Source organism: Cricetulus griseus (genome assembly GCF_003668045.3).
Source record: "Cricetulus griseus strain 17A/GY chromosome 1 unlocalized genomic scaffold, alternate assembly CriGri-PICRH-1.0 chr1_0, whole genome shotgun sequence".
Taxonomy (NCBI): domain Eukaryota; kingdom Metazoa; phylum Chordata; class Mammalia; order Rodentia; family Cricetidae; genus Cricetulus; species Cricetulus griseus.
In genome coordinates, this window is record NW_023276806.1 from 238,949,768 (window position 1) to 238,975,740 (window position 25,973).

Below are 25,973 nucleotides of genomic sequence, written 5' to 3' on the forward strand. Positions count from 1 at the left end.
GGGCCGCTCCCTCCCTGGCCCTGGCCATAGGGAAGAGTCAGTCTTTGGGCACCGGACAGGCGGAGCCGGAGGCCGGCAGGGCGCCCTTGTCCCAGCCTCTTCCTGGTCCCCTCGGCGCCACTCCCACCGCCCTCCTCCCGGGTAGCTCCGATCGCTACAGGCGCGCGTCCTCCGGGTGAAGGCGCGGTTCCCCGAGCGTCCCTCCCGTTGCTGCTGTCCCCAAGGCCGCCGCCCGCTGCGGGGTCCCACGCTGGTCCCCGAGCGGCGGGTGGCGCTGTGGCGCGGCCCTCCAGCCCCGGGCGCCCGCTGCGCACGGCCTCCGCCTCCTTGGCCGCGTCGTGTTCCCCCGCCCTCGTCGCTGGGCGGGTGGGAGGCGGGCGCGGCGGCGCGGCGGCGGCGGCGTGCTGTGTGAGCGCGCGCGAGGGGGCGGCAGCGAGGAACCCGGCGGCCGAGGGCGGCGGCGCGAGGGGTCGCATCTGCCGGCGCTGCGGGGCCGCGAACAAAGACCAGCCGCGGAGGCGCGAGGTAGGGTGCGCGGCGAGTCGGGGACGCCGGGTGCCGGGTGGTGGCCGGTGGTGGTCGTCGCATCCCGGTCCTGTGTGGGGGCCGGTTCCCGCGCTTCCCCCCTGGCTCTCCCGGACCTGCCGGGAACGAGCCCCGCGGCCTCACTCGCCTCTTCCGAAGCTGCCCGGCCTCGGGGCCGCGCTCTCCCCGGACGCAGCCCTGTGCCTCCTTCCTCCGGGATGGCAGTCTCCAGGGACTGTCGCTGAGCTCATCCCCGCGGGGTCACTGGTTTGCTTCCCGCCGCACTCTGTGGCGCTGACTTTCGCCAACTTAAGGCTGCATCTTTATTTTTCTTAAGTCCTTGAAAACTTCCAACAATCGGTGTTGGGCAATTTTTGCCCTGGTTTTGACCTAAAGGGAGACTTAGAGGAGGCAGTTGGGTGAGATCCCCTATTCCTGGAGCGACCCGGCCTCAGCCTCAGCTCCAGCCCGGGACTGTGTTCTCTGTCGCCCATTGGCAACACCTGGCTTCGGGGTGTGTCTGAGGCGAGCGCCACGCTGAGGGATCGGGGACTACCTGTGCCCCACCGCGGCAAGAGGGGCGCATCCTGGCTCTCCCCAGAACCGACTAGCCGGGGACAGCTGTTAATGCAGCCTCCAAATCCTCTCACCTCCTCAAGGCTTCCACATTTAAACACTGATTGAGGTGGTGGTTGTGGGGACAGCGAACCACCAACTGGCTTCAGATACTCTTTCTATCCCCCTCCTGAACGGCCCGTTTTTCAGATCCTACCCAGAGTTTTCAGCCCAACATTCCATCGTCGAATTCTTGGTGATCATTTTGCTGTATTTTCTGAATGGGATTAGCACAAGCCGTTCAGAAATCTGCCTCAGAGTTTGTCAACCCTGCCGGGAAGGGCGGATATGTTTTAGCTATTTTCAAGCAATCCTTGGTTATATCTTTTAGAATTGCCGACCATCAGCTCTTTTTTTGGGGGGGTGGGGTAGGTGTTGGATAAGATTAAGATGTTCTGTTTTTCAGACAGGAAAGAAACATATGCATTTAATATTGGGATCATTTTCTGCAAGGATCACCCAAGGCATGGCTTCTTAAAAGATAACGTGGCTTAACAATTAGGACGTCGTAGGATTTAAAAGTATTATTTTGGATAGAGGAAACTTCCAGTCGATTTTGCTTAGCTTCTCTAGTGAGTCGAGGACTTCATTAGGCAGCTAATATCAGACCTTTACTGCTTTCTCATAAGTCCTGCTTATTCCTCACTAGTTATTTCTGCCCATTGAGGTTCTAGATGTCTTCAGGGATTAATTCTGAACCGTTTAAGAAGCCTGTTTTGTTTTTAATTGTTGACTTTGGAGTTCAGAAACCGCATTCCAAAGCCAAGCTCCACCATGCAGAGGAAGCACTTTTGTGTACTTTTTGGTTCTTGGCTCCACTGTGAACTTTTCTCCCAGATAACAACACTCATTTTTCTCTTTCCTCCCTCTCTCCCCATAACTCCAGAGCAAAGTCTGCAATGGATGTTACATGAATCACTCTAAGGGCTGCGCACGACTATGAACGTTTTGAAGCCTTTCTCTCAGTAAAGTAGATCACCATGGATGAGTCTGCCTTGTTGGACCTTCTGGAGTGCCCCGTGTGTCTAGAGCGCCTGGACGCTTCTGCCAAGGTCTTACCTTGCCAGCACACGTTTTGCAAACGATGTTTGCTGGGGATCGTCGGTTCTCGGAATGAACTCAGATGTCCTGAGTGCAGGACTCTTGTTGGTTCTGGCGTTGAGGAGCTCCCCAGTAATATCCTACTGGTCAGACTTCTGGATGGCATCAAGCAGAGGCCTTGGAAACCTGGCCCTGGTGGGAGCAGCGGGACCAACTGCACAAACGCATTAAGGGCTCAGGGCAGCACTGTGGCTAATTGTGGCGCAAAAGATCTGCAAAGCTCCCAGTGTGGACAGCAGCCTCGGGTGCAAGCCTGGAGCCCCCCAGTGAGGGTGAGTAGCTTGTAGAGGCAGTTGGATGAATACGGTTGGTGATGACCACAGCTCTTCTTTATTCTTAGCTTATTTCCTGAAATCAGCTCATTGCTCAAGAGGCCACACCTACCTGGGCAGATAGGAGATTAAACCTCAGGATCTCATTTTCTCTTGAAATGAGGCTGGATACGGCAAAATAAATGTTTTAAAAAATCATCTCTGATAGTCTCTATTGTCTGGCAGGATATATTTTTAGGAAGCAGGTATCAAATGCAGCCTGAACAGCAGCTTTGTACTTTTGCCTGTCTTAAAAGGAAAATTTGGTATGGTCTCACCCTTTTGATGGCATTGGGAGAATCCTGTGTGTGTGTGTGTGTGGTGTGTATACATGTGTATGTATATACAGTAAATATACATGTGAGTAAACCATAGGTTAGAAGGCAGACCTTAATTTTTATGCTGCTTAGAGCCATTCTGTTGGTTTTATGAATGCACAGCACAGAATATACTGGTTGGAGGAATTTTTAACAAATCATGGCCACAGGTAGCAGCTTGGTTGCTGTAGCAACAGAATGTCACATAGGACTACACTGTTACATCTAGCTGTATGTTGGGCTTTGTAGCTAGTGAAATGAAATACTTCCAGCAAAATGATTTTTTTTCTTGGTTTTGGGTAGAAATACTTTTAGGTAAAGTTAAATGTTTATACCTTTACCACAACTTCATTTTGTAAATGGAAATTCTAAATGAGTAGGAATTCCGTTTCACTTAATGGTTCCTTGATGAGATGGGCTTTTGTTGTTTTTCATAAAAAGAGGCAGTCCTTGGCATCAGCTAATGAGAGTCACTCCATTTTGTTGGAAGAAGCAGTTTTGATAATTGGCCATATTTTTGGCAATTGAATAGATTTTATAGTCTATTAAAATTTTATTGTTTTAGATTTCAAAATTGTTATTTGTCTGAGTGTTTTGCCTGAACAGATGTATGTGCCACACATGTGTACCTAATGCCCATAGAGGTCAGAAGAAGGCATCGGATGTCCTGAAACTGGAGTTAGGAATTGTGAGCCACCATGTGGGTGCTGGGAATTGAACCCCAGTCTTCTGCAAGAGTGGCCAGTGCTCTTAACCACTGAGCCAACTCTCCAGCCCCAAGTCTTTTTAAAGAACAGTTAAGCTGGCTGAGATTTTTTTCACCCAAATATTTATGTAGTCAGAACCTACAACTTATGACGTTTCATTTAATGAAGAGCTGTGCACCTGATGAAATTGCATAGTATGAACTCACACACTATCAGACAGCTCATCACTGCAAATGATATAAATGATCAAAAGTATTTACATCACTAGATATGAAATATAGAAAGTATCTTAATCACTGGAACTGTTTGTATTACTAGAAAGCAGATTTATCATTAGTCTCCCTGGTTTCTTTTAATTCATATTTATGATTATTAATATGTATATTAAAAATTGGCCTAGGATGGCTTTCTTCTGTCCTTTCCTCTTCTTTCTGTAGCCTAGGCTAGCCTTGAACTCACTGTATATCCCAGGCTGGCCTCAGATTCATGCTTGTGCCACAGCCTACCAAGTGTGCATGAGTCACCCTACCTTTGGGAAAGCTTTAGAGTTCTGGTATGGTACAAAGTTTCCTGGCCCTTTGGTTAGTACATATGGACTCATGAATATTTTAATCCCATAACCAGTGATCAGGTTGATCATTTCTGAGACAGGAGCCAGGTCTGCTTACCTTGGGTAGATTTGCATCTTTGGAGGGGTTTTGTTTCCTGTTAATTAGATCTGGAGACAGTGGCTTCTGGCTATGAATAGGAGTGTCCTAGTTGTTGCCTTACCTGTTGGGAGGAATGCGATGAATGTCTGATTGCTGATAAAGAGGAACTTAAGGAGAGGCTGAAGTCCATCGGCTTTCAATTGTCCTTTCTAAAGTAGACTTGACTAAGAAATACTGTAAGTGGAGGCTCCCATGTCTGAGTGGCTACACTTCCAAAATCGACTTTCACTTTTCTTGGCTATTTGGAGGTTTTGATCATCTTGATATTATTTTTCTGGTTTATATGATTCCCAGTTTGCTTCCTGTTTTCCTTTGGCATATGACAAAGGATTTCCAAAGAAGAGCAATTGAATGTGAGCCTTATGAGTTTGAATAAAATCCTTGAGGACTTTGCAGAGAGTGGGGGTGGGGAAAAACTGACAAGTAAAAGCATTCAGACAGAATGAAAGTAAATGATGTCGTCATTGTTAAGAATAAACTCTTCCCGGGTGACTTTAGCATTTATTAGTACCTTTTGTTTTCAGCTAGTCAGAGCAGCTGAGGCTTCACATGTGTAGAATAAGCACCCGAAAGGTGAATATGTCCCCAGAACATATCACTTTCAAAGTTAGAAATCAGTAATGTCACCACATGGAGATTGTAATGTGCCCTCTTGCATACTTCCCCAAGGTGAGGGACTATAATAAACCCCCAACGTTCATCCTCTTTGCTTAGATGTTCTGACACAACCAAGTGGTGCACTGAGCCTGTTTCCACATGTTGTGCAAAGCTGAAAGTGAGAACATGTGGAATGTTGCTTCGGCTTACTAGCGTTGTTCCTGGTTCGGTTGTGACCATGTGGCTTCCTCATGTTTCTAGCCGAGGTAGATTCAGGATTATCAGCAGACTCAAACATTTCCAATGAGTGGCACACATCTTATTCCCAGAATTTTAGTGTTTCCTGCTTAATATGAAGAGGGATGGAGTCCCTCCCTGTTGGATTGGAGTCACCATGAGCCCTGCCAGTTCTTTAGTTCAAGCAAAGAATTCCTGGTGGGTTTTGGCCAGAGTCAGATGGAAGAATGAAGCACAGGAGGAGACTAGATACTGTTTCATTGGATGAAAGGTGCCCCTATGGGCAATTGCAGCTGTCTAATCGTATATACTTTACCTAATGAATATGTATACATAGGGATGCTGCAGAAAATAAAACATGTTTAAGTCATTTCTATAGAATTGTAACTTACTAGGATAAACTTTTGCCTTCTGTAGTTCATTTGGGTTTGTTTATTGTTGCTATTATATTATTATTATTATTATTATTAATTTTTAAGATGATCTTGCTATGGAGCTCAGGCTAACCATGAACTTAAGCCAAAGCTTTCTGGTGCTGGGCAGATGATGATGGGGAAGCCAGATGTGGATTCTGTTCATGAACTTCAGAGTGTGTGGTCATCAGTCTCATGGGAGAGATTAACAGCATTACAGCAATGCCGGGGCCTAATAAACATGGCAAGTTCTATGCCTGAGAGCTCACAAGAGGGCATAGGAGAAGGGCCCCGAGCTCAGAGTGTAAGGAAATATGTGAGGAAATATGACTTTATATGTGAGGTCTTCAAAAACTTCTTCAAGGAAGGTGTTTGAGATGACATGAATCGATAATAGAGTGAGTTGGGCTGGGCAGGGGCAGGGACAGAAGGGAGGGGCTTTCCAAAAACATTGGCTTAGAGCGAGAGGGAGCTTGTCTCCTAGGAGAACTGACAGAAGGTGAATGTGAACTAAGGGACAGTGACTTAAGACTAGGCTTCCAACGTGAGAGTGTAGAAAGATGGATACATTTGCATGGATGGATGAATGGATAGATGGATGGCTGGAAGGAAGGAAGGAAGAAAGGAAGGAAGGAAGGAAGGAAGGAAGGACGGACAGATGGCACTCACAGAGGTGCTCTGGATTTGGGTTTGAAAAGACAAACCATTGGAGTAGCAATGATGAGTAAGGCTTTAGAGCAGGTAGAGGACTAGAGGCTGAAATCAAGAACTGAGACTAGTGGGAAATCTAGATCTGGGGTCAGAGGTCACATTGCCTTCCTGCTGAAAAGTGCTAGGTATGCTTTTATTTCTCCAGAGCAGCAGTTGTATTCCTTTGTCTCCCTTTTCAGGTTGTTTGTACAGGCTGGGGCGTCGTGTTGCTCTAAGTTCCTCTTGTGGAAGTACTAGCTTTGGGTACCTCAGAATGTGACTCTGTGTAGGGAGATAACTGACTTCGAGTACCTCAGAATGTAGTTCTCTGTGGGGAAGTACTAACTTCAAGGACCTCAGAACGTGGCTCTGTGTGGGGATAGGACCTTTAAAGTGGTGGTGAAGGTGGTTAAAATGAGGCCACATGTGTGGCTGTAAAATCTAGTATAATTGGTGTCTTTAACGGAAGAGATCATGACATGTAAAGTCACATGGAAAAGGTGGCTGACCTCGAGCTAAGTGGAGAAGCATGAGAAGAAACAGTCTTCCTGGACCTTATGCTTGTTCCGTTGAGGCTCTCCGGTCTGTGGTGTATTATGGCAGTAGCCACTACTAAAGTAAGCCCCTTGAGTGACTGACTCATCACTCTGCTGTCCTTGTCTGGGATGGTCTGACTTGTCAATCAGTCCTGGTTGTCCACAGAAACTTGCCATAGTCCATCCAGCCCGTTTGTGTCTTTATTTATGCCACAGAACCCATGAAAAGTTATTCAGGCCCTCTCTACCCCTTCAACTGGCCCAAATTGCTTGATATAATTCTGTAAGCTAGGCCAGGGATTTCATGAGAAGATTGGTGATTATGTGATAGTGTGCCAAAAAGAAACTTTTGTAGGTGGGAGAAGGACTCCTCTCCTGTCTCCTGTACTCTGCCTTCCTCTGTGACTTGAGTTTGTGGAGACTGGTGGATTGATGCACTGTTGTCTATGGCGTCAATAACAAAGCCAGCGGGAAGGGAGTTGAAAGCAGGGTCTGGGAAGATCTAGGTAGAGGCGGGAGGTGTTGAGGTTGCCCCCGAGTCTGGGTTTGGCATTCCAGGAGGCAGCAGGTGTCTGTGGAGAGCTTTCTAATTCAGTTCTGTGCTGTGATCTCTACTGTGCTAGGACAAAGGCAACACATCCATGCTCGGACTTGTTGAAAACATTTCCACAGGGTGGTGGTGGGAGGTAGGTGGAATGGTAAAATTCACAGGAAGCAGCCAGTAAGCCACCATGATTCAGAAGCACCAAGCTTTGGAATAGATGGAGAGAGTCTATGTTCAAGGTTTGTGTTCAGTGGTCATCAATTAAATACTCCTAGTGGACCAAGCATGGTCTAGATGTGCAAATTCTGTTGCGTGGAAGGTTCAATACAAATACTGTTGCAGGAACTGATGTCTTTGTCTATTAGTGGGAGCAAGAATCTTAATAACTCCTCCTTGATTAAGAACAATATTTATGGAGTTATGTAAGTGAGGGTGTTTCAGAATTGCCCAACGGAAATAGAAAAAGTAAGTTTTTTTCCTATGAACATTTGTTACAAGTGTTGACCTTGTATTTTATTTACCCTTGACACCTACCCTGTGACTTCTGTAGGTTTCCTCCTAGAATTTCATGGTGAGGCTCTGAGATGCGCATCCCTTCCTCTTTTGTGATGCTGTAGGTTGAACCCAGTACCTCTCACCTGCTGAGTAAGCAATCTACCACTGAACTATTCCTCATACTTCTAGCCCTGGGCTCTGGGGTCTTCAGTGTTGTAGAAGACAGGAATGGGGAGAGGAATCTTTGGTGTTCGCCTATTGATAATTTAAAAAGTGAAATGCTTGAAGTCACACCCACCTTGTGGTTAACAACATCTGTCTGGGGGCAGAGTGTATTATTTGAAAATGAAACTGTAAATTTCAAAGTAAGTATTTAAAAACAATTTTGTTTAAAAATGTCAGTGTTAGGAAAGTATATGTTACCAAGTATGTGTGTGTCTCTGTGTGTATATCTATGAAACAGTCTAGATCATCTTGTAGATCTGTGTATGTATATACTTACAGGTTTGGGCTTTTTACATAAATACTTGCTGAGTTGCTAGAGCATTTACTCTCTCTGGAATCCTCTCATGTTGGAGCACAGATCAACTTCATTAGATGATTTGTGTATAATAGACATGCAGAGACGTGCACATAATATAAGTGTGCCACTTGTGAGTCACCATGCTCCATTCTTTTTAAAATGACAAGAGTAGATTTCTTTCTGTTTTCAAAATTGAAAGTAAAATAGGCTCACAGTAAGACATTCAGTGGCAGGAAACGGTGCAGAGAGGATAATTGAAGCTTCCAGTCTTTGTATTCCTAATCCAAGGTGTGAGAACTCTAAAGAGGCTCGTGTACTCCACCCCACATCTCCCAGAATGAGACATGAATAGAGATGGAAGCATTTCACACATGTTACTCTGCAGGCTGAGGCTGTCTATTGAATGCTATTACTTGGCAAGCTTTCTGTGTCTTCTCATAGCCAAACTATAAGAAGGCATTTTCTATTAGTACTCTCAGATATAGATATAGGAAGGATAGTTAGAGTCCTTCTAATAACGTGTCTGGGTTCTCCTAGCTGGTCAGTGGTGGAGCTGGGATTCCACCTTGGTCTGTGTAAGCCCAAATGTTCCTCTTCAGACATACCATGTGGGTGGGACACATTCTTCTTGGGGCTCCCCAGCCACAACTAGCAGCAGTTCTCTTCCCAGGGTACTTGCTACCCGTGAGTGTTTTGTTGTCGGGAAAAGAAAAATGTGTGTGTTTGGCTGTGGGGAGGGTACAAATAAAACTCAGCCACAATGAAAATGAAAGCAGTATATTTTGGAGGTTACAAGCTGCGCCTCTGGTTCCAACACTGCAACCCACCGGGCTTCATTTCTTCAGCATGCTGGTCCAGTACCTCTAGTGACTTAGAGACCTGCTTCAGGTGGGGTAGAGGATGACACGGTGATGAGGGCATGCCATGAGTTGAGCTGAGTTAAGCTCGTTAAACAACAATAATAATAATACTTTAGTTTTCTTCTTTGACACATCTGTACATGTACATAATACCTTCTGAGTACTCTCTTACCCTACCTCTCTGGGTTACTTTATTTTCTGTCCTTATCAACCCCGCTGCATAAGACCCTATTGCACATCCATGTCCTTTTGTTTTTCTTTGTGACTACTGCATTTATCCAGGGCTCTTTTGTTTTGGCAGGGGGTCGAGACAGGGTTTCTCTATAGGCTTGGAGACTGTCCTGGAACTCACTCCTGTAGACAGGCTGACCTTGAACTCACAGAGATGCTCCTGCCTCTGCCTCCTGAGTGCTGGGATTAAAGGAGTACCCCGACACCGCCCAGCTTATCAAGGGTTCTCTGTTAGGAACTATCCACTGGAGCCTGGCGGACTCACCTGTGGGGACACAAGCAAAAAGCAGTGACCATGTCTCCTCCAGAACCCTCTAGGGGAGGGACATCTTTGATTTTTCAGAATCCTTTCTAGCCTGACACAAGGGGCATACTGTAAAGGGGCTTGAAAGTATTCGAGGAAGAATCAGGGGACATGAATGCCAGCCACTCTCCAGAGAGCCACTGTGGGACATTCTACATTTTAACCTGTGTATACTAATTTTTTTGGTGTCGTTTCCCCACAATGTGTAAATTAAGGATGGTACTTGCTCATCTTGTTGACAGGTAGTTTTATGGACAAATGAAAGAATCTTGGCATGCTGGGTAGTGGTGGTGCTTGCCTTTAATCCCAGCACTCGGGAGGTAGAGGCAGGCGCCTGGTCTATAAGAGTGAGTTCCAGGACAGGCTCCAAACCCATAGAAGATCCCTGTCTCAGAAAACTAAAAAAAGGAATCTAGGCACAAAAGTTTTGAAGATTGTAAAGACTATGCAAATGGATGTATTGTTGGACAATTAAGTATTAGTTTTCTATTTGGGGTGATGAGAGTCTGAGTAATTAAAAAAAAAGGGGGGGGGATAATCACAAAGGGGTAGAAATATTTGGGAGCAGACCTACCCCAATGGGAATATGAGTTAGGTGTTTGTTGTCACACAACGTGGGAACAGCCAGACGGTCGTCCGTTTTCTGCCAACTTCTGGGGTTATTTTATTTTCCCTGTTTACAGTCATGCGCTTAACGATGAGAAATACGTTGTAAGAAATGTATTCCTGTGCATTTTGACATTGGGAACCTCATAGGGATATAGGTCAGTCATTCAGAACTTTCGATGCAGTCAAAAAACATGGTAGAAGAGTATGCATGCGAGCACATGTACACACACAGGTGCCTCCTATGTGTGGAAGCCAGAGGACAACCTCAGATATAGTCCTTGGGTACCATCCTGCTTCGCTTCTTTCTTTCTTTCTTTCTTTCTTTCTTTCTTTCTTTCTTTCTTTCTTTCTCCCTCCCTCCCTCCCTCCCTCCCCCCCTCTCTCTTTGAGCCCAGGTCTCACTTTGGCTTGGAACTCATCAAAGAGGCCAGCCAGCCCCAGTGATTGCCTGTTTTCATCACCCCGGTGCTGTGTTGCAACCATGCACCATCCATCATTCCCAGCTTTGTAATTAATCAATGAATCACTTAGTTAATTAATTTTTGTTTTTCAAGTCAGGGTTTCTCTGTATAGCCCTGGCTGTCCTGGAACTTGCTCTGTCAACCAGGCTGGCCACAAACTCACAGAGATGCGCTTGCCTCTGCCTCCCGAATTAAAGGTACTCGACACCACCGCCCAGCCGACACTTAGCTTTTTAAACATAGGTTCTGGAGATGGCGTTCAGGTCCTAATGCCTGCAAGGCAGGAATTTTACATACAAGCTGTTACTCCAGCCCTGGTAAAAATGTTTTATGGTAAACTTTTCTCTAAGTAGAGGACATCCTAAATATGATAAAAAGTAAACTGAATCCGTAAACCAGGAAGTCGTTTGTTATCATTGTTGCATATTATGTGCTGTAGGTAAGAGCATTTTTAAAAATAGGACTGGCAGTATCATAGCTCTCTTTACACTGGCTCCGTGAGTAGTGGGGACACTAGGGTATTATGACAGCTTCAGTGTTATTAGACAGGAGGAAAAAATCTCAGTCCCATTATAATCCATTGAATACGCACGTGACTGTTTCTCACTGCTACCTCTGGCTCCTTTGGGTGGCTGAAGGAGGGAAAGGAGAGAAAAGATTGACTAGGAAGGGAAAGGAAAACTAAAGACCTGCTCTGGCCAGACATCCTCACTGTCTGGGGGGTGTCCCACCTCTGTCCAGTCACTAGCTCCAGCCCCCACTCATGGCTTCCACCTCCCCAGGAGGGGAAGCAGCAGTTTGTTTGCTATTCGGTCTCCCATCCTCCTGTGCTGCCCTGTCCTGCAACTATGGTTTGCTCTTTGCAAGTGTCTGGAAGGGTGGGGATGAGGCAATAGGGAAACAGTGGAAAACAGTGAAGGGGAAGGCAAGGAGGAGGGCTTTTGCTTGCTTTGCCCTGTAGTTAGTTAATGGTCTCAGAAGGAGAGGTCAAATCGGACATGTAAAAAGGCACAGGAAGGGGCAGTCTGTCAGTTCTGGCCTCTATTCCCTCCCCCATGGTTTCCTCCTTCGCCTTCCCAGAGTCCCTTGCTCCTATTGCAAACTTCCCTTCTGTAACTCTTTCCCCTACCAGGAAGAACTGCTTTCCCCCAGTGTAGTTGAATACTCCATTTAGTCCTTCATCATCTCTCCAGTTACTTAGTAAGGTTTAAGTGAATCCATGAGAATATATGGAAATGCTTTTCATTTAAGGTCAAAAGGCAGAGCACATTATAATTCATTCTATAGCAGAATTCCTCATAAGGATCCATAACTGTATAGCGACCTAGTGCACGTTACATTGTGAGACCAAATGAACATAGATGGTGCATATAACATAGTGAGGGGTAGAGGAGCTCAGGCAGCAGGCACACCTCAGTTACACAGCACAGGGTAGAGGGAGGGGCTCAGGCAGCAGGCGATCTCAGTCACACAGGGTAGAGTGAGGTACACTTACTATAGAAATAGCACCATCACAACTAAGTAGAGTGAGGAACTCAGGGGGCAAGCCTCACTTACAAGCAATATAGTAGAGTGGGATAGCAGGGTAAAGATACTGTGCTCAGAAATAGCTGTGTCAATAAGTCTCCCTCTGAGCCCAAGGCACCCTTCTTGTGTGGGTCCCCAATCCTTTCCAGGACGTATGCCTGCCAATGCCTAGTCAAGGGGGTGGTAACAGTTGCTTCGTGAATGATGACATATGGGTTGCTGTAAACACAGCCATTTTAAAGATAGATGTGTGAGTGGGCTCTCAGGGGTATCTGGGAAGGAGTGGAGGTGCCACTTCAGATGTTTGACAGTAGCAGTTAAGTAGATTATTTGCGTCGTGAAAACACGGAAAAAATGAGCAATAGCAGTAGGTGCAAATGAGCTTTTAAGTCACATCAAATGTAGTGCAGAAAAGCAGGGGCTGTCGAGTTTGAGTATGTCCCAGTCAGCCTAAGGAAGTATATTCTTATGGTTAAAAAAATATTTATGTATTTTAAAATTTTTGCTTAATGCATATTTGTGTGTCTCTCTGTGTGAATGTGTGTGTTTGTACCACATGGTTACTAGTACCCTCAGAGGCCAGAAGTTGTTGGAGTCACAGACTGTTGTTAGCCATTTGACATGGGTGCTAGGAATTGAACTTGGGTGCCCAGGAAGAGCAACAATGTCTTAATTGCTGAGACATCTCTCTGACCCCTAAAGGTTTTTTTTTTTTTTTTTTTTTTTTAAGAAAACTTTTTGAACTATTGCATTTTCACTATTCATAATTTATCATTCAGGAATGAAGGAACAGAAATGGTTTTCATAATATTAAATGTAGTAGTGTGTGGTCCCTAATCAGTGAGAGTGATGAAGAAAAGAGTTTGCTGTGGAGTATTTCATTTCTTGCCTCTCCCCGCCCCCAATACTTTTGAGACAAGGTCTTGCTATATACCCCAGATTGGCCTTGAACTTGCTTCAACAGTCTTTCCTCAGACTCCCGAATGCTAGGTTTACAGGAGTGAGCCACCATACTCATTCCATATCTAGTTTAATTTAGGTAACGGATTAGTCACTTGGCTTGTTGCCATGACAAAATATTTGACAATGGCACTTCAAGAAGGGAAAGGCTTGCTGGGCAGTGGTGGTGGTGGTAGCCAGTGGTGGTGGCGGTGGCAGGGGTGCACACCTTTAATCTCAGCACTTGGGAGACAGAGGCAGACAGATTTCTGTGATTTCCAGGCTAGCCTGGTCTATAGAGCGAGTTCCAGAACAGCCAGGGCTACACAGAGATTCCTGCCTTGAAAAACCAGAAAAAGAAAAAAGCTGATGTTGGCTCATGGTGTAAGGGTACAGTCCATAAAGACTGGAATAGCCTAGAAACAGGAAGGATGCTTGTGTTCATCTACACTGCCCCTTTTGTGCAGTCTGGGACCTCAACACTTGGAATGATGCTGCCTACTTCAGGGTGGGTCTCCTCACCTCATTTAGATAATCTATAAAGGCAAGCCTGGAGGCTACCCTAAGCTGGATAACTTTTTTCAGGCATGCTGCCCAGACTTGTCTTATAGTGATTCTACATTCTGTCAATTTGACACAGTGTTGACCATCACAGGTGTTGTACCCCAGGCCCATGGAGGAGCATTAGAGTAGAAAATGCAGAAGGTATTTTATTTGTTCAAGTTTCCTGCAAGTATGTTTGAGCACTAACCATTGAGAGCTGATCATTAGATGTCTTATAAGGACATTTCTTTCATATAGCACTAAAAATAGACTCCTACAGTTTGCATTTTTGCCTGTTTTTTAGTCAGCTTGGGATGGCGTCAGACTCCTCAGTTGGTCTTGAACTCTATTCTCCTGCTTCAGTTTGCAATCCCAGGTATGATGATATAGGCATTTGCTATTAAGATTCTCGCTGTCAAGGTGGCTACAGTTATGAAACAGTAAAAACATAGTTTCAGCATTAATAAATATGATAAAATTACATTTCACTTTAAATTTTGATTTTTCAGTCAATCCATTTAGTATGTTGAGATTTTTTTTCAAGGCAGGGTTTCTCTGTGTCGCCCTGGCTGTCCTGGAACTCGCTCTTGTATACCAGGCTGTCCTCAAACTCACAGAGATCTGGTGAGTGCTGGAATAAAGACATGCGCCACCACTGCCTGGTTTATTAAGCTTATAGTATAGCCTATGATCACTCGCTGCCAGTGTTTTGTATGTTCTTACTTCCCCCACAGTGACACACAGTAGAGGAGCCCGAGTCTATGAGGGTAAATATTTTTGGCAGACCTAATTACTTTTATTTTGCTAGTGTCAGCACTCTCATTGTTATCTGTTTTTATAAAACAAATCCAGACTATTGGAAGATACACAAGGTGTCAATATTGTATAGACTCCTGTTGCTGCAATAGAAGTTGCTTTATGGGCGCCACCATGTCACGTATTTCAAGGAAGCTGATGTTCTCTGATCTATATGTGTGTGCTGTGGCTTGTGTGTGCCTACACTCCCAGATTGGGGGGGTGGCTTTACACACACACACACACACACACACACACACACACACACACACACACACTCCACAAAAAAGTAAAACACACACACAAATTGACACAGCATCTGAAAAATTGACTCTCCATGTTTGGGGCCTGTGTTAACACTATTTGCCAGTGTGACAAAATACCTGACTGTAGCTGGAAACTTTTATTCTTCCTGCCCAGTCCCACAGCTGCTTATAAAACAATCACTCTGAGGCTTAATATTAATTATAGTTGTTTGATCAATGGCTCAGGCATATTACTAACTAGCTCTCACATTTAAATTAACCCATTTCTACTAATCTGTGTATCACCCACGTGGCTGTGACTTACTAGTAATGCTCTGGCATCTTACTCCTCCGACAGCTACATAGCATCTCCTTTGACTCCTCCACCTTTTTTCTCTCCATATCTCTGTTTGGATTTCCTGCCTAGCTATGTTCTGCCTGGCCATAGGCCAAATCAACTTCTTGATTAACCAGTGGTAATAAAACATACTCACAGCTTATCAAGGGGCATAGCACATCACCTGATACAAGCAGTGTGAGAAAGGGTTGATTCTGGCTCATGATTTCAGTCTATCGTGTGAGAGTGTGGCTGGGCAGACCAGCTCCCATGATAGCTGCCTGGAAGTAGAGAGAGAGAGAATGGCTGCACTGCACATGGTCTCTGTTTTTCTTTTACTCTCTGCAGGTCCTTAACCTATGGAATAGAGCTGCCCATATGCCAGGCAGGTGTTCTCCTGCTTGGTTGCTTGTGTCTGGAAACGCTGTTTGAGACACGTTCATAGATTTACCTCACCAGCCTCCTAAGAGCTCTCCAATGCAATCCAGTTCATAATCAACGTTAACCAACCATCACAAGGCATGAAAATGGACTAAGTTGAGGCTCTCCTTCCTGGCTTTGTGATTTTAGGCCATATTTTCTTTTCATTAAAGGAGGCTTAAGCGAAGATATTCCTTTGTAGCCCTAAGGTTTTAAACATAAGCCCTAGGGAAAAGCTGACTTTGAAATTGGATATTTATTTTTTAATTAATTTTTTGTCTCTTTTTAGAAATTAGCATACAAACTGTCCCCTTTTGCTTCTTATTGCTGCGATAAAACACTGGCTAAAACCAGCTTGGAAGAGTTTATTTCAGCTTACAGTTCACATGCTATCACTGAGGGAAGTCAAGGCAGGAACCTAGAGGCAGCAGCCGAAGCAGAAGCCGTGGAGGAATCCTGCTTACTGGTTTGCTCCTCCTGACTTGCCCAGTTGTTTCTTATACAACTCAAGGCCACTTGCCCAGAGGTGGCATCACCCACTCACAGTGGGCGGGGCTGCCCCATATCAATCCTTAATCAAGACAATACCCTACAAACTTGTCTACAAGTTAGTCTAATGGAGGCATGTCTCAGCTGAGGTTCTCTCTTCCTAGGTAGGCTCTGTCATGCATGGCCATACCTCCACCTTCTCTTGTTCCCCATCACTCTGGTTCCTGTCCTCTCCCTAAGCAGTCCCCCTTCTCACCTTTTATATCGTGTGTGTGTGTGTGTGTGTGTGTGTGTGTGTGTGTGTGTGTGTGTGTGATAAGCATTTAGAACAACCATTGGTATCTCAGCATCATCCTAGAAAACATGGTCTCTTATGGTCACGTGCATTCCCTTTGGAAGCCCTCATGGTATCTGCCACAGGAACATTGAGATGAACCTTTGATGATCTATCTGTGCATTTAAAAGTGTGTGTGTGTGTGTGTGTGTGTGTGTGTGTGTGTGTGTGTGTGTGAGAGAGAGAGAGAGAGAGAGAGAGAGAGAGAGAGAGAGAGAGAGAGAGAGAGAGAGAGAGAGCCTGACTTAGGCTCAAGCTCCATGCAGATCTAGTTTGGCCTGCAGCGACTGACCTCTATTCTCCGTAAATATCATCTTTATGTAAAGTTGTGACACTGAAATTCCTACAGTTAGATCTCATCGAAATAGGCTGTTGCAGTTGGGATTAAGTTTGTGACATGGGAGCTCCAGGGATACATTCAGATAGCATCTGGTTGCTGAGTGGAGGTGATTTGGAGGGAGAGTGTGTGCGTGCGTGTGTGTGGGGCACATGTGATGTTGGTTATTGACTTCATCATCTACGGTGGGACACTTGTGAGAGTGTAGAGGGGCGCTGTTGATAATTTCACAGAGTCAGAAAGGGTAAGCCAGGGCAGTCTGGGTCAAATAGGGCCATATGTTCCCCCGAGCATACAAGCCCGGGAGACAGAAGGAAGTTTCATCAAATAAAGGGATGTGTCAAAGGGCACGGAGTCTTTAAGAACGAATTTGAGGGAGTGGGTGGGGAAGATGCTGAAAAATTGATTTCTTCCTCTGCTTCATTTTTTATGAACTCTGCTTCTTGCTGGGCAGAAAATGTAAATCAGGGAGCCAGGGAGTTTAGAGTTTAGTTAGCATCACACAGAACTTCTAAACCTCTCTCTCTCTCTGTGTGTGTGTGTGTGTGTGTGTGTGTGTGTTCATTTGACTGAAGAAGAATTGTAAAGAGCCTTGGGCACTTGGCACCTAGTACTTGTCCAGAACCTTTTGTTTTACCTTTCCAGAAATGAGAACTTCAGTTCCATATGACATTGCACTATAAAATAAACTGTGTGGGGTCCTGGTGGTTTAATTGGCTGACATTTGCAATGTTAATGTGGTAAAGACCTTTTATACTGTTTTAAACAGCCAGGTTAAACTTTAGGTACTCAACGGTTTATAAGTTCATGACTACAAGTGCTAATAAATGTGCTGCTTAGTTGTGGTTCTGCTAGGGGTTGTAGAAGGACACTGGTTGAGTCGGCCTCTGTGGGTATCCTCTGCCAAAGGAGATGAGGCTGAGCAACCTTGTTGGGGACCTCTTCCTTCCCCCTGCCCTGTGAGGTCTGGCCAGCAGGATTCACCCTCTGTTATGCTCTTTCTGACTGTTGTCATCCTCTGGTCCCTCCTCGTCCCCCTTCCTTTCCTTCCTCACTCCAGGTGATGTAGGTCAAGAATAAAAAATAAAAAGTGCTCCAAGAGTTTACGATATGTATTACTTAATTGTTTAGAATAAAGTTAAAAAGACTTAGGTCCATGCCTGTGAGTCAGCATCTCTTTACCATGACAACATACTTGAGAAAGTCAGACTAACACGGTTATTTTGACTCTTTTTTTTTGCAGGGGTCTCAGTCTGTGATCTTCTGGGGCTGTTGCTCTGGGCCTATGGTGGCACAGTATACTGAGGAAGGAGTGCCTGGACTCCTCACCTCATGGTGTCTGGGGACAAAGGAAAGTTCAGGAGCATACTTCTAAACATTTTACACCTAAGAGCTTCCCAGGCCGAAAGACAAGCCTTTATACCCCTATCCCCCAAGCCTTTGGGCCCCTTTTCCAGCAGTCTCTGTATCTTTCTATAAGGGAAGCTATGTGTGCATTGTGATGCCACTTAGATTTTCTCCTTTTTATTACTTTTTGAAGCCCAAGGATGATTTTATTGGAGTTTTAAAAGAAAAACATCACAGAGCAGCAAGCCTTAAATCTCAGCAGCTGCCCAGAGGAGGAGAGAGAAGGGAAAAACAAAACAAAACAAAACAAAAAAACAACCCCAAAAAACCATGCTGTTTGGGTTGCTATGTTGAATGGCTGTTCCATGGCAGTAGGCAGCCACATGGCCGGGAGGGGTGCTTAAAGAAGGAATAAGGAAACCTGAATTATCAGAAATGTATGTATAGGTTCTGGCTAGCATTCAAAAGAGACGGGGTGGGGGGTTGGTGGGCAGATGGAGCCTTTCTGGGTTAGAGCTCTCTATTAACCCATGTTTTGATGGCTTTTGCATCCCTCATCTACAATGACTGCAGGATTGGTTATCTGTCTGTCTGTCTGTCTGTCTGTCTGTCTGTCTGTCTGTCTATCATCTATCATCTATCTAATGTGACTGTCACTTTACTGGTCTTACATATAAACCAGTGCATTTACATAATTGATTCATTTCTGATCAATTTTGGAGCTGCAGTTCCAGTGGAGAGACCCGGTGTGGGTGTGCTTCAGCTTTCAGTAGCATTACATATTTTCCAATGACCTTTTATTTATAGTTAGTATGGTCCCTTACTGATTTTGTAGGCTAAGAGAAGACACTGGGGTGGGGTGGGGTCACTTTATGACAATAGCCACTACTGTATTTTTACAGCTTTTTAATAAAGGATGTCTCAAAAGCTTGTTGGTATTTTGCCCCATCAGTCACCCTGGCCCAGGAGTTCTTTTTGTGTCGGGTTTACATTCCTGTCCCTGCCCTCTAATCTCATCCCCGTCCTATTCTCATGGAAAGGAAGCTCCCTCTTCTCTTGTCTGCTCTTGATCTTGCAGGCCATTTTTCCAGCCTTAGCTCCCCCTAACCTCCTTTATCTCCACTAAGTAACTGTTTCTTTTATGCGTTCCCGAAGGACTCTGACTGCTTTTGTCATTTCAGTCACTCACCTTTGCATGTTCTCCAGCCCCTGCTCATCTTTTTGGGGTTCAAGCCCCCAAGTGTTCTTAGTTCGGTAATAGAGTTCTGAAAAGTGCTTTAGGTTGTCATGTGAGTCCCAGGCATGTTTTCACAGAGCACCTCCTTGCTGATTCTGGCTTTGCCTAGACCTCAGATTTCCTTTTTTACTTAAGTTTAATTTTCTGTCATCACTTAAATGAGTCCCCCCTCCACCATCTTTTCAATTAAATCGTCCCCTGCTGTTTCTGTAATCTTTATGGTAACACCAGCAATTTGCAGCTGTTAGCAGGCATTGAAAAAAATGTCAGTCTGGGCTGGGGAGATAGCTCAGTGGTTAAGAGTACTGGTTGCTCTTCTGGATGACCGGAGTTCATTCCCTGCACCCACATAGCTGCTCGCTACCGGCTGTAGATTCACTGCCTTCTTCGGGCCTGAAAAGGCACTGCCTACACATGGTGCACACACATGCTGGCAAAACACCCATGCACATAAAAATAAAAAAGAAAGATTAAGAAAAACATGTAAAGAAAAATGTCATCCAATGCTGTTTCTTGATAAATGTTTGTAATTGTTGGATGCTTAGTTTTAAACACATATGTAACACTTAATACACTCATTGCGTGTCCTCTGCCAGTATTTGAAACCAAATTGTTCTCTAATCAATTATGTTTCAGTTTTGTCTCCTGTACCCAGTTGTAAGGAACTCTAGAGAAGTAGTAGTTTTTTGTGTGTGTTTATTCTATTTTTTTATGCTGTTTAATTTTGGGGGAGGCTACTGGGTTTGATTGAATTCAGGGTTTTACACATGCTAAGTATGTCCTCTGCCACGGAATAGCCTCAACCCATTCTTCTCTTTGTATAAAAACTCCTAGATATTTACTTCAGTAAATACTTCTTGATGGAAGACGTAGAGCCCCAAGATGTGTTTGGTCAAGTTCATGTCTTCCTAAGTGCAGAGTACCCCACCAGGCATGGGTTTTTAGTGAGCTTAATCATACTCACTTTTCCATTATTTGAGTCAACTGTGAAAGTCTTTCCCAGTGGCTGTGTAAGTCCTGGAGAAACCTGATTGTAATTGAACCTGAGTTACGGTTCTCTTGAGGATGGCCCTTGAAACATTTGTGTTGCACCCACCATGGTGGTCTAGAAATCATGTTTTCCTAGTTTATTAAAAAAAAGTTCTGAGTTGAACTGAAAGGTAGGATATGTGATGTGTTCTCGAGTGTCTGCCAGACAGCCCATTCTCATGTAGAGGAGAGTGAAATCAACCTAAATACCATCAGGCATCTTGGTCATTACAAAGACTTTATGATTTCTGTTTTGGAATGAGAGTGAGTAAATGCCTCTGTTTCAATGTAGGCTGACTATATACTAAGTAATTCCTGGGGTTAGTAAGTCCTTTGCATGGTTGGTAATGATGCAGTTAGCAACAGCACCTCTTCATTTTAAACTCCATGAGGGACAATGTGTACATTCAAAATTAAATTAAAATTCTTGAGAATGAAGAGAAAGAGGGAAGGAAGGGACAGTTAGAAGTATAAATTAGTCTCCAGGGTCCCTTTCCAATTCTCACATTAGAAGCCAGCTGACTATGATATGAAACATGACAAGGGCCCAGGGGCTCTAGAGTGAAGATACCTGCAAGGCTGGTTCTCTGTGATCGTTAATGTGTCACGGTGTTTAACTATATGCAGGAAATACCTTGGGTTAGCATTTCTTCTCCCAGGAGAGTAAGCCGTCTGATGCCGACAGGTAAGTGACACTAGGCCTACCTGACATTTCATTACAGATTAAAGAGAATGGCAGGTCTGGCCAAGGAGCACGTTAGAGGAGGGCCTGGTAACTTTAGAGATATCAGGCTGTGGTTTCCTAGGTATGCTGTGAATGAAGAGATTTGTGTGGAGGGAGTGGGAAATTCTAGGTGGCTATTTGTTATGTAAATCCACATGTGTTGCTATATTTATCTGAATCTAGGTTTGTTCTTTGTAATCCACACTTTGATTTCCTTCCTGGACTAAGGGGAGTTTTCTTGTTCACACTGACCTTATATATAGACTCCCCAGACTCCCATGCCCAGCATTATTCTTTGTGCAAATGATTGGCACCAGACTAGTATTTGGGCAGAGGATAGTTCTCATTGACAATGACTATCTAGTCTTTTTGTGAGGGTCTCCATGTTATAGTCACTCATCCTGTCTGCCAGCTCTGGGCTGTTGACAGCTTAGGACTTATTCAAAATGCCTATGTTCAATGTCACACACACACACACACACAAACACACACACATATATATTTAACTTTAAGATGTATGAAAAACTGTGTCTTGGTTATGAATGTGTCAGTGCACCAAAACAGATTCTGCACCTGGATGGAAAGGCCAGCATTTCTTGGTACCATCGCCAGACATACTGGGACCATAAGACAAAGAACTTCCAGTAGGTGGGTCAAGATAAATGGAGGCAAAAATTGATTTATAGTTTGATAGCTAAATCTAGTGTTAAGTCAATTGAATGCTATTTGACAGCTCTACAGTTTCTGTGCAGGTAGGTAGATAGCAGCTGGGCCAGCAAGATGGCTTCGTGGGCGATGGGACTTGTATGGTGGAAGGGGAGAGCCAACTCCTGAAAGTTGTCCTCTGATTTCCCCATGTACACTGTGTTGCATGTGTGCCACTCTCAGCAACCATTTATTGGTAATTTCATAATAAAATCAGCAATTGGCAAGTTTGATAGGTAAGGTCAGGAGAGTATTTTAAGAGCCAATTCTATGGAATTTTTTTATATAATTTATTTAACTTTATTTTATGTGCATTGGTGTGAAGGTGTCAGATCCCCTGGAACTGAAGTTACCGACAGTTGTGAGCTGCCATGTGGGTGCTGTGAATTAGACTTGGGTCCTCTGGAAGAGCAGTCAGTGCTCTTAACCTCTGAGCCATCTTTCCAGCCCTAATTCTATGGAATTTTGTGGATCTGACTTCAGAACCAAAGTCTCCACTTATTACCGTGGAGAGATCATGTCACAAAACGTCATTCTGTGTTAAAGAAGGAAGATGGATTCTTTAGCCATGCTGTGTCTCTTAGTTGCACCTGGGTTTGCCGTGAGTGAATGCACGATTCTCAAAGCTCTTGTTTTGTATTGCTGTCACTGCTTGACGAAAGAAGCATTGAAAATTTCATAAGCTGGTGACCCAACAGGCTGTGAAATGTGTACATGCATCCCTCCTTAAGTGTGGCTTGTAACAGGAATTTAATTGCTGTCTGCCACATCTCACAGCATTCTCAGCTGTCTGGATGGGTACTCTAGAGCCCTCACTCTTGTAGGCCTACAGGCCACCACTGACAGTCTCTAGCCACTGAGTATGCACCTTCTTGGCACTGATGGCTGTGACCAAAGGTGATCGGAACATTGCATAGCTTTCATTAACGATTACACAAGGCTTTTTTTTTTGTTTTGTTTTAACATTTGAGCAAGGAGTGATACCACAAGCAGTTTCATTAATAAAATAAATAGAGGCTAAAGAACAAAGCTGTTGGGATGACTATCCAACACTAAGTCATTCACCAGTAATGAAGTTGCTGTCTGAGACAGGATTGGGTTTCCTTAAGAAGGAAGCCACCTTTGTTTCCAGTCACCAGTGCATTTCTTATAGGTGAGGACACACTGCTCTGCTGATGGCTCCCTGGTTCCTAAGGAGGGATTGCTGAGGCTCCCAGTGCAGTCCAACTGTCACAGCCCCTCCAATGAGGCTTAGATGTACCTGTCCACTAAAAGCTTTTGAAAGACAAAGGCAACCTCAGAGGCTTTGTGAGTCGTGAATTGACAATAAAAGACAGTATTCGGTGTTTTTTTTTTTTTTTTTTCAGATAGCCTCACTGAGAACAAAAGAACCATTCACTCGGACATGACTTTCATGTCGTTATGTGAAAAGGAGGCAGATGGCCATCTTGCCATGTGCGCAAGTGCAGAGGCTGCTTGACTGAGATTATTTGAAACAATAGTTTTCAGTTATTCTGATTTAATGAAGTCATGGAGAGGAATTGTTAGGGGGTGTATGTCTACTTGTTGCCACTAGACAATGAAAATTAAAAAGTAGATTCCCTTGTCCCTCATATAAAACCCAAGGAGCAGAAATGTTCAGTGAACGCCAGCTTAAGCTGTCTGTATTGAAATAGTTTCCTCGATGATCTTGTTCCGCTTGTGTCTTTTGTTTTATTTTTTGAGACTGGATCTTGCTGTGTTGCCTAAGTTGGTCCTGAATTCCTGGCCTCAACTGATTTTCCTTGTCTCAGCTTCCTGAGTGCTGGAATTATAGGCGTGTCTCACTGTTTCGTCTTGGAGAAGTGTCCTCTGACCCCGGTTCCCGCCATTAGTGTGACACGTCACTGTTTTAACACAAAGTTACCTGACGTAGTGACCTACCAGGCTTGAGCAATACAGCCAAGCCTTGCCTTTTCTTCTCCCTCATCTCTTCAGTTTATATGGTGTCTTTAAGCCATAAAAGGCTGTTCATGAAGCTAGGAGGGCTATGGGCGGACTTTTGCTTTGCTCCAGTTCCCATGGCTTCTTTTTATCTATTCTGTCTCTTCTCAAATGTCACTGAACAAAAAGGTCACCTTAGACCACTGTTCCCCACCCTATCCCCCAGAAAGCCCCCCCCCAAAAAAAAAACTGGGTCCTCAGGTTTTTTGTCAACCTTCTAGACCTTCTTTTTTTAATTTTCTCTATGGCACTTAATTTTACCCACCATGGCCCTCGTGTGAGGGCTAGGACTGTGACCAGGTCTGCTCCTCTCTGTATTGCCAGAGACTGGAACATGGCTGGATAATGTGTCTATGTCTTCTCATTTCGACCATAAATACCTACAAATAAGTGTCTTAAGGGAGGATGTGCTTGCATTGGCTTTCAGTTTGAGGAGATGCAGTCTGCATGGAGGGGAAGGCATGGCCACAGGCAGCTCAAAGGGGAGAGAGGTGTACAGCTGTGACTCTTCACATCCTCAGATCTTGGGAGAGCAGGAGGTAGACAGTAGACAGGAAGAAGGGCCTGTTTCAAATCTTCAAAGCCCACCCTTGTGGTCTACTTCCTCCAGTGCCACTCTTAAAAAGGCCCCACAGCTTTCCAAAGATGGGGTACCAGTCATGTTCTGACTATGAATCTTCCGATGGGCATTTTATTCAAACCTCAGTTGCCTGTATGTATCATGTAGTTTACTCCTTTAAGAACTCATCAAATTAACAAGCTAGTAATTAAACCCGACTTGGTGTGTATTGGTGTTAATTATTCTGAATGGCATGCTAACATGTGGCAAGCAGGAAAACAACTGTTAGCCTTCAGCTTTAACTGGCTCATGAGTTTTTGTTGTTTAAAGTGTGCTGTAGGCTTCTTTGGTAGTTCACTATGCATTGCTTTATGAAGGTCACTGTGGAAGGATTTCAGCAAGTGATGTTGCCATGAGCAGTTTTTTTTTTTTTTTTTTAAACCCAACATCAATACAGAGCTAAACTATGGCAGCATCTGTTTCTAGCTCCCAGAGATGAACACACCTCCTTTATTACTGGTGACACATTGGTGTGCTTTGGCTACCAAGAGCACTCGATGACGAGGGCATGGATGGGAACACTTTCCATTCGGTTCTGCAAGGTTCTATGCTTGACATATTCTTGAGAAGTGACATTGTTTTCTGTACCTAAAACTGTTTAAGGAGTAGGTGGAAACACCTATTAATCTTGGCTGTGTCGTGACTTGAGCATGTTTCTGCGTATGGTGTAATATAGATTCAAATTAGACTTCAGATATCCTTTTCTTCCCCCTTTGTAAAATAATACAACCACATCGGGGGTGGATTCTTTTTGAGTATCTGGATCCTGATGATAGAATGAATTTCTTTTTCTAATAAGATCATTTCTGTTCATATAGATTCTATGTAAATTTTCTTAACTACCCCCTTGGAGACATTCTTAAACACGGCCACAGTCATGTGTCTTCAACACTTACCAACTTTCTTGCCCAGGAAGTCACATTTTGCTGAAAATTTATCCTTTCCATTATTGCCTCATCTGTGATCAAAAGAGGAATTGGGTGCTTGTGTGCTTTATGACGGTCCTCCCATACAGAATTAGAAGGTGATCTCGTGGTATCCCACTCTGTTTCTGCTGTTAGGATGTCTGAGGTCACTTATAGAGACCAGACACTTATTTCCCATAGCTTAAAGTCTATGAAGCCCAAGCTCCAGGCACCTATAGCGTTAATCACCTGGTAAGCGCTTCTCTATGCTTCGAGTTGTGTTCCTCTAGGAAAAGGTCTTTCTTCGAAGGCAGAAGGCAAGCTGCCTAATGAATTCTGTCTTATGCAGGTCTTCCCTAATCCTATTCACATAGGAGCCCTGCTCATGATCCAATTACTTCTTCAAGGTACCCACTCTTAATACTACCATCACATTGAGGACACTGGAACTTCCAAAGAGACCCATTTAAACCATAGTGTGGAGAATCAATCAAAATAGTGTGAATTAATTTTGGGAGGTCACCAAAAGTAATGTCTCTGTTCAGGTGGGAGGAGCTCCTGCCTCTCTCTGTGTACGGTGGTCACAGACTGCTACCAGGTAAAGACTGAAGGCTCTATGTTGAGAGCCCTCCAGATTGCAGCCTTCCTCCTGACCTTGGGCAGACTGTGGTG

General features: G+C 44.5%; 1 protein-coding gene across 1 annotated transcript in view; it reads left to right on the top strand.

Moving 5' to 3' along the window:
- The first annotated feature begins 452 nt into the window (after positions 1–452).
- Positions 453–25,973, top strand: part of Sh3rf1 (SH3 domain containing ring finger 1) — a 157,606-nt gene continuing 132,085 nt past the window's right edge. The window contains exons 1-2 of the mRNA XM_027394074.1: positions 453–525; positions 2,027–2,513. Coding sequence (XP_027249875.1) covers positions 2,121–2,513 — 393 coding nt within the window. The 5' untranslated portion in view covers positions 453–525; positions 2,027–2,120. The remainder of the gene's footprint in view (positions 526–2,026; positions 2,514–25,973) is intronic.